The 17,149-nt window shown below is 35.7% G+C and overlaps 1 protein-coding gene across 2 annotated transcripts in view; it reads left to right on the top strand.

Annotated features, from left to right (window-relative positions):
- Window positions 1-17,149, top strand: part of VMP1 (vacuole membrane protein 1) — a 129,450-nt gene that overhangs the window by 22,627 nt on the left and 89,674 nt on the right. For both annotated transcript variants that reach the window (XM_030296103.2, XM_030296104.1), the window contains exons 2-5: window positions 1,461-1,562; window positions 4,122-4,257; window positions 8,885-8,975; window positions 10,486-10,596. In XM_030296103.2, the coding sequence (XP_030151963.1) occupies window positions 1,487-1,562; window positions 4,122-4,257; window positions 8,885-8,975; window positions 10,486-10,596 (414 nt within the window). In that variant the 5' untranslated portion in view covers window positions 1,461-1,486. The remainder of the gene's footprint in view (window positions 1-1,460; window positions 1,563-4,121; window positions 4,258-8,884; window positions 8,976-10,485; window positions 10,597-17,149) is intronic.

Here is a 17,149-nt window from a genome sequence, read left to right as displayed (position 1 = left end):
GTCAGCACAGAGCCCGATGCAGGGCTCAAACTCCCGAACTGTGAGATTATGTCCTGAGCCGAAGTTGGACGCTTAACTGACTGAGTCGCCCAGGTGCCCCAAGATTTTCAAACTTTAAATCTTACAATCATCTACTCCAGGCTATCCATCTGTGCTAATTGAATCCTATACTTCATTTCTTAATATGTTTATTTGCTTGTTGAGAAATGATGGCAAGAAAACAAAGATATCCACAAATCGTTGTGTCTAAGACACCTTCTTTTGAAGTGATGAATGTATGCTCTTTGCTCAGTCTGTCTTATCTATCTATCTGTTTATTGAGAGAGAGAGAGAGAGAGAGAGAGCAGGGAAGGGGCAGAGAGAGGAGAGAGAGAATCCCAAGCAGGCTCCGCGCTGTCTTAACTGACTCAGCCACCCAGGTGCTCCCAGTCTTTTTATATATACATAATATTTCATTTATTTTCCATTATGAAGCATAAATTTGGGGAGCAGTAATTATAGTTAGAATTTTTGTCAAGGGGGCGTCTGGCTGGAGTGGGTAGAGCATGTGACTCTTGATCTCAAGGTTGTGAGTTCGAGCCCCACGTTTGGTATAGAGATTACTTAAAATCTTAAAAAAAAGAATTTTAGTTAAGGAATAAAATAGTCACAGCTCACAAACTATATGACCATATCACATTCTAATCAGCTGAATATAGGTCTAGCAAGATTCCTGGCACATGCAGAGGGTATTAAGGAGTCTGTATTGCAGACTTGATTGACGTACTGTGCTTCTTAAGTAGAAAGATTTGCCATACTAATACCTGAAAGAATGATAAGTTATAGGCAATCTGATGTTTTTGTGTAGAATAATCATGTCAGCACAATTTATATGTTGTAATACAGGGTTTTAAAGTAAAAATATATATCTACATGTGTAATATGAAACATGATATAAAGAGTACATTTAACATATCTTAAACATTTAGGATTTTTCTTTTTTTAAGCTCATATTATTTTTTCAGTAGAATTTTTTTCCTAAATAAAATTGGTCTTTGATCTGTATCAACATTTTTAACATGTTTGATAGTATATTCATTTTTTTCTAGTAATGCTAAAAGAACTAAAAGACTGGTAAATTTGAGTAGGTAGTGTATATGATACTAAATTATGGGTTAGAAAGACTTTAGCTTATCGATATTTGAAGATGCTAGTATTTTATGTTTTGCAGTGGACAAATTGCCTCCAAGTTTTAATCTGGAAAAGGTTTACAACTACATGGCTTTTATATTTTTACTACTTCTATTAGAGTTTCTATACAAATTATTCAAATCTTGATTATAAAGAGAAGATGAAAGTGTAAACACATTATTCAAACAGCATGAAGAATATCACTACCATGTTGTTTCTCAGTTTTATTCAGTCATAAATGCAAAGCAGAAGTATGTAACATGTCATTGGATTTTATTTTGCTTTACTAGCTCCTCAAGAGTTACTGATCTATGAAATGGCAGAGAATGGAAAAAATTGTGACCAGAGACGTGTAGCAATGAACAAGGAACAATATAATGGAAACTTCACAGGTATGGTGATTTGGAGAGAGAAGATCTACAGGTTTAAATGATATCCTTTTCAGTGGAGTAAAATAGAAATATATCTAATATTTACTGTCTTTTGTTAATATATGATAAGTATGTGAGATTCTTATATATTTTATATAACATTAGAGAAATCCCCCCTGCCTCTTATCTGTGTTTTGTTTTTCCACAGTTTCAGTTCCCCATGGCCAACTGCAGTCCAGAAACAGAATGATCTATTGTCAGAACATCAGTAATAGCCTAATGCCACATCACAATGCCTACATCATTCACTTCACTTCATCTTATCACATAAGCATTTTGTCATCTCACATAATCTCAAGAAGAAGGACAGTACAATAAGATATTTTAAGAAAGTTACATTCATATAACTTCTACTAAACTATATTTTTATAATTATTTTATTATTGGTTATTGCTGTCAATCTTACTGTGTCGAATTTATAAACTTTAGCATAACTATGTAGATATAGGAAAAAACATAGTTATATATAGAATTCAGTACTCTCTGGTTTCAGGCATCCACTGGGCATCTTAGAACATGTCCCCTACGGATGAGGGGGGGACTACAGTAATTATCTTTTTTTACCCCTCGTAGTAAATGAAATTTATGGGTCCGGGCCTATATGGTGAATTTTCACAGTGATAGCAGAAGCAGCCTAGCCATAGTTTCATCACCAGTGTTCTGGGTACAAGGTTATTATTTGTTAATCTTATGCTGTGGTCAGTATTTATTTGGCTTTGTTTGGTGCTCAGTGTTATCATGCTATTTTGTAACTTTAGAAGTAGATTGTAAATTTATTTATTACACTAATCCTAAATGTACAATTATCAAAAAGTCAATGTGATTATTGTGAGTGTATTTTATTTTATTTTAAATGTTTTTTTTTTTTTATTCATTTTTGAAAGAAGACAGAGAGAGACAGAGCGTGAGCAGGGGAGAGGCAGAGAGAGGGGGAGACACAGAATCTGAAGCAGGCTCCAGGCTCTGAGCTGTCAGCACAGAGCCCGATGTGGGGCTTGAACCCACGGACCGTGAGATCATGACCTGAGCTGAAGTCGGACGCTTAACTGACTGAGCCATTCAGGCGCTCCTATTGTGGGTTTATTTTAAAATTTTCATTTGCAACAAATAAATTTATACTTTAACCAAATTTGGAATTTGTAGTAAATTTCAGTATATTTAACACTTATTCAAACATTTAAAAAAATAATAATAATAAAAGGCCCTGAAAGCCCTGAAACTATGGCTTTTATTTATATAGATGGTTAAAGTAGGAACTTTCCTTCATGTGTTTAAAGGAAATGAAGGCTTTTTCACTTCTGTTAATTACAATGGTTTTCTTCTTGATTTGTAGTTGTTTGACATCTTAAACATACTGCAAATAATATTCCAGCATGGTAATATTCTATTATAGAAATTCTCTTACATTGGAAGAAGTGCAAGCTATCTGAAATAGTAGTTTCTGTGTTTTGATCACTACATTGCCTTGCAGGGCACATTTTGCAGCACTTATCTGACTTTCAGGTTACTCTGATTATTGATAAATTTTATATCATTGCACCAAAAATTTCAGGATGTAGAGATAAGCATGCATATGTCATAGTCTCTTCACATTAGTGTGAAGTAACTTCACAATAGTAGCTTTTGCATGTTGTTTTTTCTTTCCTTTCTCTCAATAAGCATGTACATTTATATATTCTTCCCCTGCCGCCTAACCCCTTGGAATTTAAAATTAATGTCAGTATGACACACTTACTGTCCTGTACTGTGGTATTTTTTAACTTTGTATTTCCTAGAGATTGTGCTATAACTGTAGTCTTCATTATGGCTGCTTAGTATTCCATTGTATCAGTATACATACTTTAACCACTCCTCTGTCTTCCGTTAACATTTAGGTTGTTTATAATTTTTTGCCAAGACAAGTAACACTGCATTGAATAAACTTGTACAAAAGACATATCACCTCATACCTAATCATTCTTAGAAATGGGATTATTGGGTTATAGGGTATGTGCATTTGTAATTTTGATAATAACTTTGTACACTTACTGTCAGAGTCTTCTGAGAGCTTCACATATATTAACTCATTTAATCTTTGTGATGACCCTAAAGAAGTTAAGTACTATGTTCATCTTCATTTCAGAAAAGAAAAAACTGAGAGATAGAAGGGTTAACTAACTTGCCTGCTGTCTCATGACTTGTAGGCAAGATTTGGAACCAAGTAGTTTGCCGTCCCATTTTGAGCTCTAAACCACTTTGCTCTGTGATGTGATACTAAATCACCTTTCATGGAAGGTGGGCTAACTTAGTATCCCAGTAGTGTACAAGAAAAGTAACTTGTGTCCTGACAATAATTGCTAAAATAGTCCTCAGAGCAGAGCAGAATCACCTAACCCAGACGTATCATAACGTGAATCACATTGCTTATTTTTTGAGGTTTGTATGCAGTCCTTCAAATGTGATATGGGAAAGTAGGTGAATTTTTAAAGTGATTGGGAAAAGCGAACATTCTCTTTTAACTTCTGCCCTAATGTTTTTCAGACCCTTCTTCAATGAATGAAAAGAAGAGGAGGGATCGGGAAGAGAGGCAGAATATTGTCCTGTGGAGACAGCCACTCATTACCTTGCAGTATTTTTCTCTGGAAATCCTAGTAATCTTGAAGGAATGGACCTCAAAGTAAAGAGTCTTCCATTACCTTTTAAATAAATTTTATTTAGTAATTTTAGAAATCTTTAACAATCTCCTACTCTCTACCTCCTGCTCTTTCCATATGAATTAGTTAAATTTATTTATTTTTGTTTTTTATTTTTTTAACATTTTTATTTACTTTTGAGAGAGACAGAGACAGAAGGTGAGTGGGTTAGGGGCAGAGAGAGAGGGAGACACAGAAGCAGAAGCAGGCTCCAGGCCCTGAGCTGTCAGCACAGAGCCTGACGTGGGGCTCGAACTCATGAGCTGTGAGATCATGACCTGAGCCAAAGTTGGATGCTCAACCGACTGAGCCACCCAGGCGCCCCAAAATTTAGAATGTTTTAGGAATATATTTATTTTCCTTTCTATAGTTTCAAGAAAAATAGGGAACATACTGCTATTTGCTCACTAGATTATTGCAATTGACTTCTGTCTCATGTTGAATCTTTTACACAAAGGATAACATAGGAAACAAGATTTTTTTCTTCTGGCTTTACCTTTAAGAGAACTTAGGCCTGTGTACACTAGACACACTGAATCTTTAGTAGGACAGAGTTCAGGATACATGGCACTTTTACTGACAGTTTCAGCCAGTGAAAGAGGACTCTGCCCTAGAAATGTGTTGTATCTTTAAATTTAGTACTTATCAGGCCTGTTTCAGATATTATAAAGAACAAGTTGAACTTTTACATGCCTTATCATTTTGAGCTTGGTTTCCAAATTATTATTATTATTATTTTTTTTTTTTTAAGAGAAAGAGCATGGATACAAGTTGGGGAGAGGGGCAGAGGGAGAGAGAGAGATTCCCAAGTAGTCTCTGTGTTCAGTGTGGAGCCCAACGCAGGGCTTGATTCCATGAGCCTGGGATCATGACCTAAGCCAAAATCAAAAGCCAAATGTTCAACTGACTGAGCCATCCAGGTGCCCCATCTTTTTTTGTTTTTTAATTATTACTATTTTTTAATTTGCATCCTAGTGAGTTAGCATATAGTGCAATAATAATTTCAGGAGTAGAATCCAGTGATTCATCCCCTACATATAACACCCAGTGCTTATCTCAACAAGTATCTTCCTTTTTTTTTTTTTTTTTAAATACATTTATTCAGTTTTGAGAGACAAGACAGATTGTGAGTGGGAGAGGGGCAGAGTGAGGGAGACACAGAATCTGAAGCAGGCTCCATGCTTTGAGCTCTCAGCACAGAGCCTGATGGGGGGCTTGAACTCACAGACTGGGAGATCATGACCTGAGCTGAAGTCAGACGCTTAACTGACTGAACCACCTAGGCACCCCACCAACAAGTATCTTCCTTAATGCCGCTTGTCTGTTTGGCCCATCCCTCCACCCATAACCCCTCCAACAACCCTCAGTTTGTTCTCTATATTTAAGAGTCTCTTATGTTTTGTCCCATCCCTGTTTCTATATTATTTTTGCTTCCCTTCCCTTATGTTCATCTGTTTTGTATCTTAAATTCCACATGAGTAAAGTCATATATTTGTCTTTCTCTGACTGATTTTGCTTAGCAAAAATCTCTGACTTATACACTCTAGTTCCATCCACAATGTTGCAAATGGCAAGATTTCATTGCTTTTGATCGCTGAGTAATACTCCATTGTATATATATATCACATCTTCTTTACCCATTCCTCTGTCATGGACATTTGGGCTCTTTCCATACTTGGGCTGTTGTTGATAGTGCTGCATGGGGTGCATGTGTGCCTTGGAAACAGCACACCAGTATCTTTTGGATAAATACCTAGTGATGCAATTGCTGGGTCGTAAGGTAGTTCTATTTTTAATTTTTTGAGGACCCTCCATACAATTTTCCAGAGTTGCTGCACTAGTTTACATTCCCACCAGCAGTGCGAAAGGCTTCCTCTTTCTCCACATCCTTGCCAACAACTGTCGTTGCCTGAGTTGTTACTTTTAGCTATTCTGACAGGTATGAGGTGATATCTCATTGTGGTTTTGATTTGTATTTCCCTGATAATGATTTGAGCATTTTTTCATGTGTCTGTTAGCCATCTGGATGTCTTCTTTGGAGAAGTTTCTATTCATGTCTTTTGCCCATTTCTTTACTGGATGGTTTGTTTTTTGGGTGTTGAGTTTGGTAAGTTCTTTATAAATTTTGGATACTAACCCTTTATCTGATATGTCATTTGCAAATATCTTCTCCCATTCTGTCGGTTGCCTTTTAGTTTTGCTGATTGTTTCCTTTGCTGTGCAGAAGCTTTTTATCTTGATGAGGTCCCAGTAGTTCATTTTTGCTTTTGTTTCCCTTGCTTCCAGAGATATGTTGAGTAAGAAGTTGCTGTGGCCGAGGTCAAAACAGTTTTTGCCTGCTTTCTCCAGGAGGATTTTGATGGCTTCCTTTCTTACATTTAGGTCTTTGATCCATTTTGAGTTTATGTTTGTGTATGGTGTAAGATAGTGGTCCAGGTTCATTCTTCTGCACGTTGCTGTCCAGTTTTCCCAGCACCACTTGCTGAAGAGACTGTCTTTATTCCATTGGATATTCTTTCCTGCTTTGTCAAAGATTAGTTGGCCATACGTTTGTGGGTCCATTTCTGGATTCTCTATTCTGTTGCATTGATCTAAGTATTTTTATGCCAGTACCATACTGTCTTGATGATTACAACTTTGAAGTCTGGAATTGTGATGCTTTCAGTTTCGGTTTTCTTTTTCAGGTTGCTTTGCCTACTATTCGGGGTCTTTTCTGGTTCCATACAAATTTTAGGATTGTTTGTTCTAGCTCTGAGAAGAATGCTGGTATTGTTTTGATAGGGATTGCATTGAATATGTAGATTGCTTTGGGTAGTATCAACATTTTAACAATATTTGTTCTTCCAGTCCATGAGTATGGAATATTTTTCCTTTTTTTTTGTATGTCTTCTTCAATTTCTCATAAGCTTTCTATCGCTTGCAGTGTATAGCTTTTTCACCTCTTTGGTTAGGTTTATTCCTAGGTATTTTATGGTTTTTGGTGCAGTTGTAAATGGGATCAATTCCTTGATTTCTCTTTCTGCTTCTTCATTATTGGTGTTTAGGAATGCAGCCGATTTCTGTGCATTGATTTTATATCCTGCGACTTTGCTGAATTCATGGATCAGTTCTAGCAAGTTTTTGGTGGAATCTTTTGGGTTTTCCATATAGAGTATCCTGTCATCTGCAAAGAATTTTCTCAAGTTTGACTTCCTCCTTGCCGAGTTGGGTGCCTATATTTTTTTTTAACTTAAGTAAACTGTACACCCAACGTGAAGCTCAAACTCACAGTCCTGACATCACGACATGCTCCACTGACATGCTCCACTGACAGAGCCAGCTGAATGCCCCAAGTTATTATTTTTAATAGTATCTTACATTTTTATTGTACATACAGTTTATTAAACATTTTGTAATATTTTTCAGTTCATTTGATCCCTAAAGCAACTCTGTGAAAGCAGTAAAACAAGTTTATGATTACAGTTGACCCTTGAATGACATGGGAATTAGGGGTGTCAATACCCACACAGTTGAAAATCCATGTGTAAATTTTGACTCCTAGAAAACTTAACTAGTAATAGCCTACTTTTTAAAAAAAATTTTTTTAATGTTTATTTTTGAGAGAGAGAGAGAGAGAGAGAGAGAGAGAGGTGGGGGAGGGGCAGAGAGAAATGGAGACAGAGAATCCAAAGCAGGCTCTTCACTGTTAGTGCAAAGCCCGACGTAGGGCTCGAACCCATGATCTGTGAGATCATGACCTGAGCCGAAGTTGGATGCTCTGCCGAGCTACCCAGGCACCCCAGTAATAGCCTACTTTTGACCAGAAGCCTTTGTACCTTATATGTATTATATACAATATTCTTACAATATAGTAAGCTAGGGAGAAGAAAATGTTATTAAAATCATAAGGAAGAGAAAATACACTTACAGTACTGTACTGTAAAAAATCCACATGTAGTCCCTGCACTGTTCAGACCCATATTGTACAAGGGTCAACTGTATTATGATTTTATTTTGTTTTATTTTTATTTTTATTTAGTTGTAAATGTTTATTTATTTATTTTAAAAGAGAGAAAGGAGAAGGGCAGAGAGACAGGGAGAGAGAATCCCAGTCAGGCTTTGCACTGACAGCAAGGAGTCCAGTGCAGGGCTCGATCCCACAAACAGTGAGATTATGACCTGAGGGAAAACCAAGAATCTGATACTTAACCAACTGAGCCACCCAAGCACCCCAACTGTATTATGATTTTAAAAATAAGACATAGAATCAGATTGGTTAAACATCTTACTCAAAGTGTAATACTTAGGGACTCTGATCCAGGTCCTCTAACTTGAAGGCCAGCGCTCTTTTCATTATATATATATTTCATTATATCAAATCAGTCTTTTGGGTAAGGGAAAGGTTACCATAGGGTTTATGATAAAAAAAAATTGGGTGTTCTGTACTATGTATCTGCTCTTGGCCTCCTTCTGTACCCTAAGAGACCATCATGTTTAAGGACAAGAGTTTAACCCCAAAAAGCATTCTGTAGCTGTGCTAAACAACCTAAGTGCTTCAACAAGAAATTGTTTTGGGAGTGCTAAATCCTAAAAATGAGACTGTGAGATATTTCATTTATTTTTGTTTTTAAGATTATGGCATCGTCAAAGCATTGTGGTATCTTTTTTATTGCTGCTTGCTGTACTTATAGCTACGTATTGTGTTGAAGGAGCACATCAACAGGTAAGAGGTTCAGCAACTCTTTATTCCCTTCTTTTGTTTTTTTTTAATGATTGTTTTGAGAGAGAGAGAGAGAGAGAGCACCAGCCAGGGAGGGGCAGAGAGAGGGAAAAAGAGAATCCCAAGCAGGCTTCACACTGCCGGCACAGAACCTGGCACGGGGCTCAATGTCACAACTGTGGGATCATGACTTGAGCCCAGATCAAGCGTCAGACGCTTAACCGACTCAGCCATCTAGACACCCCTCTGTTTCTATTCTTGTACCCTCCCTAATCCCAAACAGTTTCAAAATGGGACTGTTGTGGATTTGATAAAATTTCTGCCCTCCACATTTTTAGATTTGGTTTTGTTTTTTACATTTATATCATAAATGATATCTTAATGTCTTAAAAGATCAAATATTAAAAATATTGTGGCATTTCATGGCTGCTGAGCATTTATATTTGGCATATATCATTTCTTTTTATTTTCAAGGATTCAAATGTAACTTTCCTGATGGTGTTTAGTCAAAACTTTGGTTAAAAATAGCAAAACATTAATGTATTCTAATAGGAAATGGTTCTAAAGTAGTATTGTTTTATATTTTATTTATTTATTTTTTTATAATTAAATTTTTTTTTTCAACGTTTTTTATTTATTTTTGGGACAGAGAGAGACAGAGCATGAACGGGAGGGGCAGAGAGAGAGGGAGACACAGAATCGGAAACAGGCTTCAGGCTCTGAGCCATCAGCCCAGAGCCCGACGCGGGGCTCGAACTCACGGACCGCGAGATCGTGACCTGGCTGAAGTCGGACGCTTAACCGACTGCGCCACCCAGGCGCCCCTTGTTTTATATTTTAAAACAGTTCACCTCTAATTTCAGAGAAGTTTTTATAGTTTTAAATGCAGTCCTTTTAACTATTTTGAAGAAATATATGTATGCCATTAAGAGTTTGTAAGGAACTGGTTTGAAGAATTTAATTGCCAGTGTGAGAGTCTAGAATCTAATATGTGGAATGCTTCCAACAAGTCCATAGCTCAGTGGACTTCAGTTTGCTCTTGTTTGAAAAGCATCTCGGTCTTAAATATACAAAAATAATTGTATTCCGTTTTTGTACTTTGATTAAGAAGAATATATTCCATTCACAAATATGTGAACAACTGTCCCACTCTTACCACTGTTTATTATGATGCTTTCTTAAAGTTTTTGTAACTTTTAAATACCTTTAAAACTTTTATTCTCATAGTTAAATCATATTAGTAATTTGCATTTTTCCTATAAATGTCATTCACAATAGGAGGACTTTAAAGGTCTAAAAACAAGATCTGTATTCTAATTAGATGAATTTTTTGTCTCTCTGCTGTCACATATACGAGGAATTAGGCCTCTTCAAGGAATTTTTATTCTTAATGCTTTCTTCCTATTAGAAACTTATTTTAGTTGGTTTGTTTTAGTTTGATTGTAGGTGATAAATAATGTATTTTTGCTTAACAAGTTTTTTTTCCCCCCACTGCATCCATTTTGTTTTTCAGTATGTGCAACGTATAGAGAAACAATTTCTCTTGTATGCCTACTGGATAGGCTTAGGAATTTTGTCTTCTGTTGGGCTTGGAACAGGGCTGCACACCTTCCTCCTTTATCTGGTAAGAATAACTTTTAATAAGCAAGATTGAAAGAGATGTTTTAATTAGTGCTTGAGGAATTAAAATTCTAAGATTTTTAGTTATCTACCTTTGCATTTTAGAAGCACTCTAATCCTCAAATCAGTGTTTTTAAGTTTGATTTAGAATTGTTTTGTCTTTCCTTTTGGGTTGAGGATTTAAAAAGAGAAGAGGGAAAAACCCTTGGGCAATTGAGATTGTTCACTTAAATTAATTCAGCCAGGAAATGTTCCTTCCAGGTTTTGGAATAATGGTTCTTTTGCTTATGCAATGGTCATTTTAATAGCTGAAGTTCTTTATTTATTTATTTATTTATTTTTAATTTTTTTTTTTCAACGTTTATTTATTTTTGGGACAGAGAGAGACAGAGCATGAACGGGGGAGGGGCAGAGAGAGAGGGAGACACAGAATCGGAAGCAGGCTCCAGGGTCTGAGCCATCAGCCCAGAGCCTGACGCGGGGCTCGAACTCACGGACCGCGAGATCGTGACCTGGCTGAAGTCGGACGCTTAACCGACTGCGCCACCCAGGCGCCCCTAGCTGAAGTTCTTTAAATGTACAAGATTTCATGTAAGGCTTAGAATTAATTTGAACAGTTTGCTTTCTCTGTTAATCAGCAAATGAGAAATGGTGTTTTCCCTCATGTTCTCAAGTACCACATGCATACACCTGGATAGTCATTTTTGGTATTCTTACTGAATGTAGTTAATGAAGTATATATAACACATGTCGAACTGAAAGCTTTCTTAAATCCTTTTATTTTTTTTATTTTTTATTTTTTTTTTTTAATTTTTTTTTTCAACGTTTATTTATTTTTGGGACAGAGAGAGACAGAGCATGAACGGGGGAGGGGCAGAGAGAGAGGGAGACACAGAATCGGAAACAGGCTCCAGGCTCCGAGCCATCAGCCCAGAGCCTGACGCGGGGCTCGAACTCACGGACCGCGAGATTGTGACCTGGCTGAAGTCGGACGCTTAACCGACTGCGCCACCCAGGCGCCCCCTTAAATCCTTTTAAATCAAAGTATAATATGTACCCCTCCTCAAAAATACTGTTTTACTTAGTTGAAAATGGGGAGATAAAAGATAGGTCATGTAAGTATGGACTTGAGGAGTGAGTGCTCATCAGATTTTGTGCCCTGGATTCCTCTCTTGTTTCACTCTATTCCTTTTGCTGAGGAATTGAAAACAATTCCATATTTGAAAAAAGCCTGATCTTGATTAGGGCAAGACAGGTGAAAAGTTGTCACAGCAGTACTGATTCCTGAATAAAGTTCAACACAGCAAACGTTTCCAATCTTTATGTTTCAATGAATTCATTTCAGAAGCAGATATGGTATTAAGGAATGATTTTCAGAAGGCTGCTAAATTAATGGTCTGAAGAATAATTTGAGAATCTATAATTCATAACTTCTCCAAGTTTATGGGAGTTTAAAATCTGGAATTTTAGAATTCTGTTCATGATTGCTCGCTGATTTAATCCCAAATAGGGACATAATCCCAGAGAACTAATCCATATCAGTGTTTCTTTAATAACTAAATTCTTAGACATATAATACTATATTTGAGGTTGAGGGAGAGGAGAAAAGAAGGAATTAGAGGTTATAGGTTACCACTCCGTTCTTTTCTAAATCTTTCTTCTGAGATTCTTTGGGAAAACCAGATTAAGGAACTAATTTGTAGCACTGGATTAATTTAGAAGTATCTAAAAAGCAACCCAGGTAGCAGATTCTGCTGAATCTTAAAAGTGATTCTAATGAAATGTAGAAATTGCACAATAAGTTAGGGTAAAGAAATTTGAGACAAGGAAGTTATATGTTTCCTGTTTCTTTTCATATCCATGAGAAACCTTTATAAGGTGACATTTATAAAATGTCGTGATGTGAAAACATTATTATTTTAGTTCCATTGATATCCGGTAAAGGTTTTAGAAACATACAAATAATCAATAATTATTATAAAATTCATTTGAGTGAAAAATCAAGTCTTTGCTTCCATAAATTAACTAGTTACTTCTGCTGGGAGATCAGAGTGCAGATTTAATGGAATGTGGTTAGACTTTTCACAAGTGTAGAAGAAACTCTTCAATAGCTATTTGAGGGAAGGTATTATACTCTCTCATTAAAGTAAATACTATATATATTAGTTCAGCAAGTATGAAGATTTAATTAGGGAAATCTGAAACTGTTGCATTATAGGTAAGAGCTGTATAAAAGTTTTGTGGCATTATCACTGATGATAATAAACTGGAGTGCAGAGTGGATCAGGCCACTTTTTTCAGCACTAAATAAATTTGATTTTTGTTTGTGAGTAGCGTTTAGAATTACTTTAAATGCGCTAAAATTAAATACAAGTAAAATAACCAGATCTGCATTTTAAACATATGATATTGGCTGTAGTGTGGGAGATAGATTGAAAATGGGAGAGAAAGAAGATGGGCAATTATGATAATCCTTCTGAAAGACACAGGCTTCCATGGAGGTGGCAGGCAGTATGGAGAGGAGGGGATATTTACAAAAAAGAATTTGCAGAGAGCAATCAAGTGGAATGAAAACAAATGATGCCATAAATTTTAAATATTTCAGAAGAGTGGTTGGAGTGGCAACAGCATTGGGATGGAACGGGACAAATCTTAGAGAAATTTTACTAGTATAATCACAAAGATGTTATGGTTTAATTATGGGGAAAGGAGCCAAAGATAATTGTTGGTTTTTTACTTGAGTTGATACCACTAACTGAATAGAAAACAGTTTTATATTCAGTTGTTTATTGAGTATGTATTATAAGTATCTGACAAGAGAAATTTAAAAGGATGTTATAATTATCTTGCAAGGTACATGAGATTTTCACCTGATCCAGGTGGGTTGCTGGTGCAAGTGGTTGGACAGAAAGAAGGGAAATTTGTAAAGGACTAAGAATTCTTTCTTTCTTTCCCTTCTTTTCTTCTTCCTCTTCCTTTTTCTTTTCCTTTTCCTTTCTTTCCCTTCTTTCTGGCTTTATTTTTGGACCAGTTTTAGGGTTGCAGAAAAATTGAGGAAAAAAAAAAGTTTCCACGTACCATTTTATACACACACACAGGTTCTCCTGTTTTTTGTTGTTGTTTTCTATTGAGGTATAATTGATATAAAATATTATATTAGTTTCAGATGTATAACATAAGGATAGTTTCCCTATTATTAACATCTTACTTTGGGGTGGTACCCTTGTTACAATTGAGGAGCCAGTATCGATACATTATAAACTAAAACCTATTATTAGTATTAGAGTTCACTTTGTTTTACAGTTCTGTGGGTTTTGACAAATACATAGTGTTTTGTACCCCCCATTATAGTATCATATGGAATAGTTTTACTGCCCTAAAAATTGCCTCTGTTCTACCTATTTATCCTGCCTTCCACCTCCCCTCTACCAGTGAAACCTTAGTAAACACTGATCCTTTTATTGTCTCTATAAGTTTTGGCTTTTCCAAAATGTCGTGTAGTTGGGTTTATATATGTCTTTTTTCACCTGATAGTCAATAACCAATAGGGTAGCAGATGTGGAAGAAAAAAATTCATCAATAAGACTGTCCACTTGTAAACTTTGGCATTCTAGAACAGAGAAAAATAGCCAGGAAACCAGAAGCAAAGCAGAATCAAATAAAGGTTTAAAATTTGATCTGTGGAATGTCTGGATGGCTCAGTAGGTTGAGCATCCAACTTCGGCTCAGGTTGTGATCCTACAGTTCATGAGTTTGAGCCCTGCGTTCGACTCTGTGCTGACAGCTCAGAGCCTGGAGCCTGCTTCGGATTCTGTGTCTCCCTGTCTCTCTGCCCCTCCCCTGCTCACGCTCTGTTTCGAAAATAAATAAACAGTAAATAATAATAAAATAAAAAATAAAAATTTGATCTGTGATATTTAAGAAGCTATTCTAAATAATTTGTTATATATATATATATTTTTTTTTTTTTGAAGTTAATTTTGAGAGACAGAGTGAGTGGGGGAGGGCAGAGGGGGAAGGTAGAGAGAGAATCCCAAGCCTGTTTAAAGTTTATTTTTATTTATTTTGAGAGAGAGAATGAGAGAGCGGGGAAGGGGCAGAGAGAGAGAGAGGGAGGAGACAGAATCCCAGGCAGTTGTCAGTGTGGAGCCCTATGGGCGCCCAAACCCATGAACCACAGGATCATGACCTGAACTGAAATCAAGTGTTGGATACTCAACTGACTAAGCCACCTGGGTGTCCCTATTTTAAAAACTTAACATTTTCTTGGTGACAGATGGCCAACAGAGTTTATCCTTATAGATGGCCACTCCTTTTGCTTTGTATCTGTGAAATGTAATTGTGTTTGGAAAGTCCTAATTATACCTCCCTTCATTTATGAGCCTTTATTCTCACTTAGGGATGTGATATTAACATTCTAATGTCATATATTTTTGTACCAATGAAACTGGCACATTTTCCATATACAACATGTAACTCCTCAGGCAAGAAAACAAGTGACCATGTTAGGAGAGTAATGCAGTCAGAAATTTAACTATCCTTTTGATAATAATTTGTGGTAAAATAGATGAAAAAGAAACCAAACTTAACAAAAGGAAAAGATTTAATTCATTCTTCATTACAGTACTCTTTACTGGAAGTCATGGCTTAAAAATGAACTAGAAAAATTTTTCCTAAATAGACAAAATTTCCCAATTAGATTCTTCTCAATACGGAAATTACCTCTTTTGGAAGTTTCACTTAGTTCATTATAATTCATTGTACAACTAAATGATCATCTCAAAGGGTTACTATATTTCCTAGAATATTAGATACCTGTCTGTCTGCCCTTAAAATTGAAAAATTGTTTTGGGGTGTCTGGCTTGCTCAGTTGGTAGAGCATGCGACTCTTGATCTCAGAATCATGAATTTGAGCCCCACGTTGAGCATGGAGCCTACTTAAAGTTTAAAAAAATAATAAAATGGAGAAACAGTCTTGATTTATAAGTTTGTCAGTAAACAATTTATTTATATTTTAGATATATTTGAAAAGTTATAACTTAATTCAAGATGCCCTGAAAGTCCTCATTACTTCCAACATCAGAAGTAAAAATAGTTGTTTGATCCACATTAAATTTAATGAAAATCAATAGGGAAAAATGACTAGTTTGGGCTACCATCAAATTTTGTAAACTGATTTGAAAACAGTGGAAATCCAGTAGTTTTCAGAGAACATGTATCTAGCCACAAAGGAGAAGTTAGATGCTATTTATGTAGGAATAATGATTACTAACCAGAGAGTAAGGGAAGGGAAAGTGAATGGATTTTTTTTCTCAAGGGTCAAGGGAGGTTAGTTGTGCCTCTGAGTTAGTTGGTTTGTTCCATTAATTGTAATAGTCAACAAATGGGCTTCAAGAGGTCTGTCTGTTAATTTCCTGAAACACTATACATGTTGTTATGTGTCTACAAAATATGCATCTTTCTGGCAAAAAGGACTTCTAAGATTCTCCAAAGACTAATGCATAGCAACCACTCTTCTAGAACTTTTTCCTACGTCTGTCTATTCTTTGGCTGCCACTAGGTGGCATTGCTAATACAACCAATGTAACCACTATATTTGCAAGTTGTGTTCTAGATAAATATGAAACCTTTAAATAGCTCTACTTAGATTATAGAGGCATATTCTATTATTTATCTGTATTTATAACTATAATGCATGTGAATGAAAATAAGTTTTCTTAATAGTTTTCCATATTCATTAATTAGTTTAACAGTTATTAGCTTTTCCTTCTATTGTGATATAAATATTTGCAGGCAGGACATACTACTGTGGTGTGCCCAGTTTCAGATATAATGCCATAATTCCATTATTTTCTTTATTATTCAAGAATATGCAAGTAATTGAAGGTGATTTTGTTATGGGACTGAAATCTTTCATTCCTATCATGAGAGGTAATAAGGCATATGCAGAGTCAAACAGCTCAGTTTGAATGCTGAGTCAAATATTACTATGATATTTGGCAAGTTTCTTAACTTTTAAACCTTATTTTATTCAGCTGAAAATGAGAATGATGCCTGTTGCATAAGGCTGTTTTGAGGATTGAAATAACACGTTATTGAAATGATGAAGTAACACATGTACATGAAATAACACATGTACACTTTTCAGCTCACTGGCTAGTATATATAAGGTTCTCAAATGATAGCTACTACTATTATCATTATTCTTACTGTGATTTTATTTAAAAGGCAGTCATTTCATTTTACACACTTTAGCTGTTACTCTTAAGAAATTATAAGCAACATTTCCCACAATTGATTTTTTAAATTCTTCCAAGAATTTAATAAAATGTCTCACAGGTGCTGTACATTTTTTTAAGTCTTAAAATTTTCTTTGCATAGGACTCTCACACCCTTTGTTTATTATTTATTTTTATTTTTTATTTATTTTTGTATTTTTTATTTATTCATTTAAATTCAAATTACTTAACATACAGTGTAGTATTGATTTCAGGAGTAGAACCCAGTGATTCATCACTTACATATAACACCCAGTGCTCATCCCAACAAGTGATCTC

Source organism: Lynx canadensis, chromosome E1 (genome assembly GCF_007474595.2).
Source record: "Lynx canadensis isolate LIC74 chromosome E1, mLynCan4.pri.v2, whole genome shotgun sequence".
NCBI classification, from domain to species: Eukaryota; Metazoa; Chordata; class Mammalia; order Carnivora; family Felidae; genus Lynx; species Lynx canadensis.
Note: the sequence above shows the minus strand (reverse complement) of the source record. Positions and strands in the feature narration are given on the sequence as shown.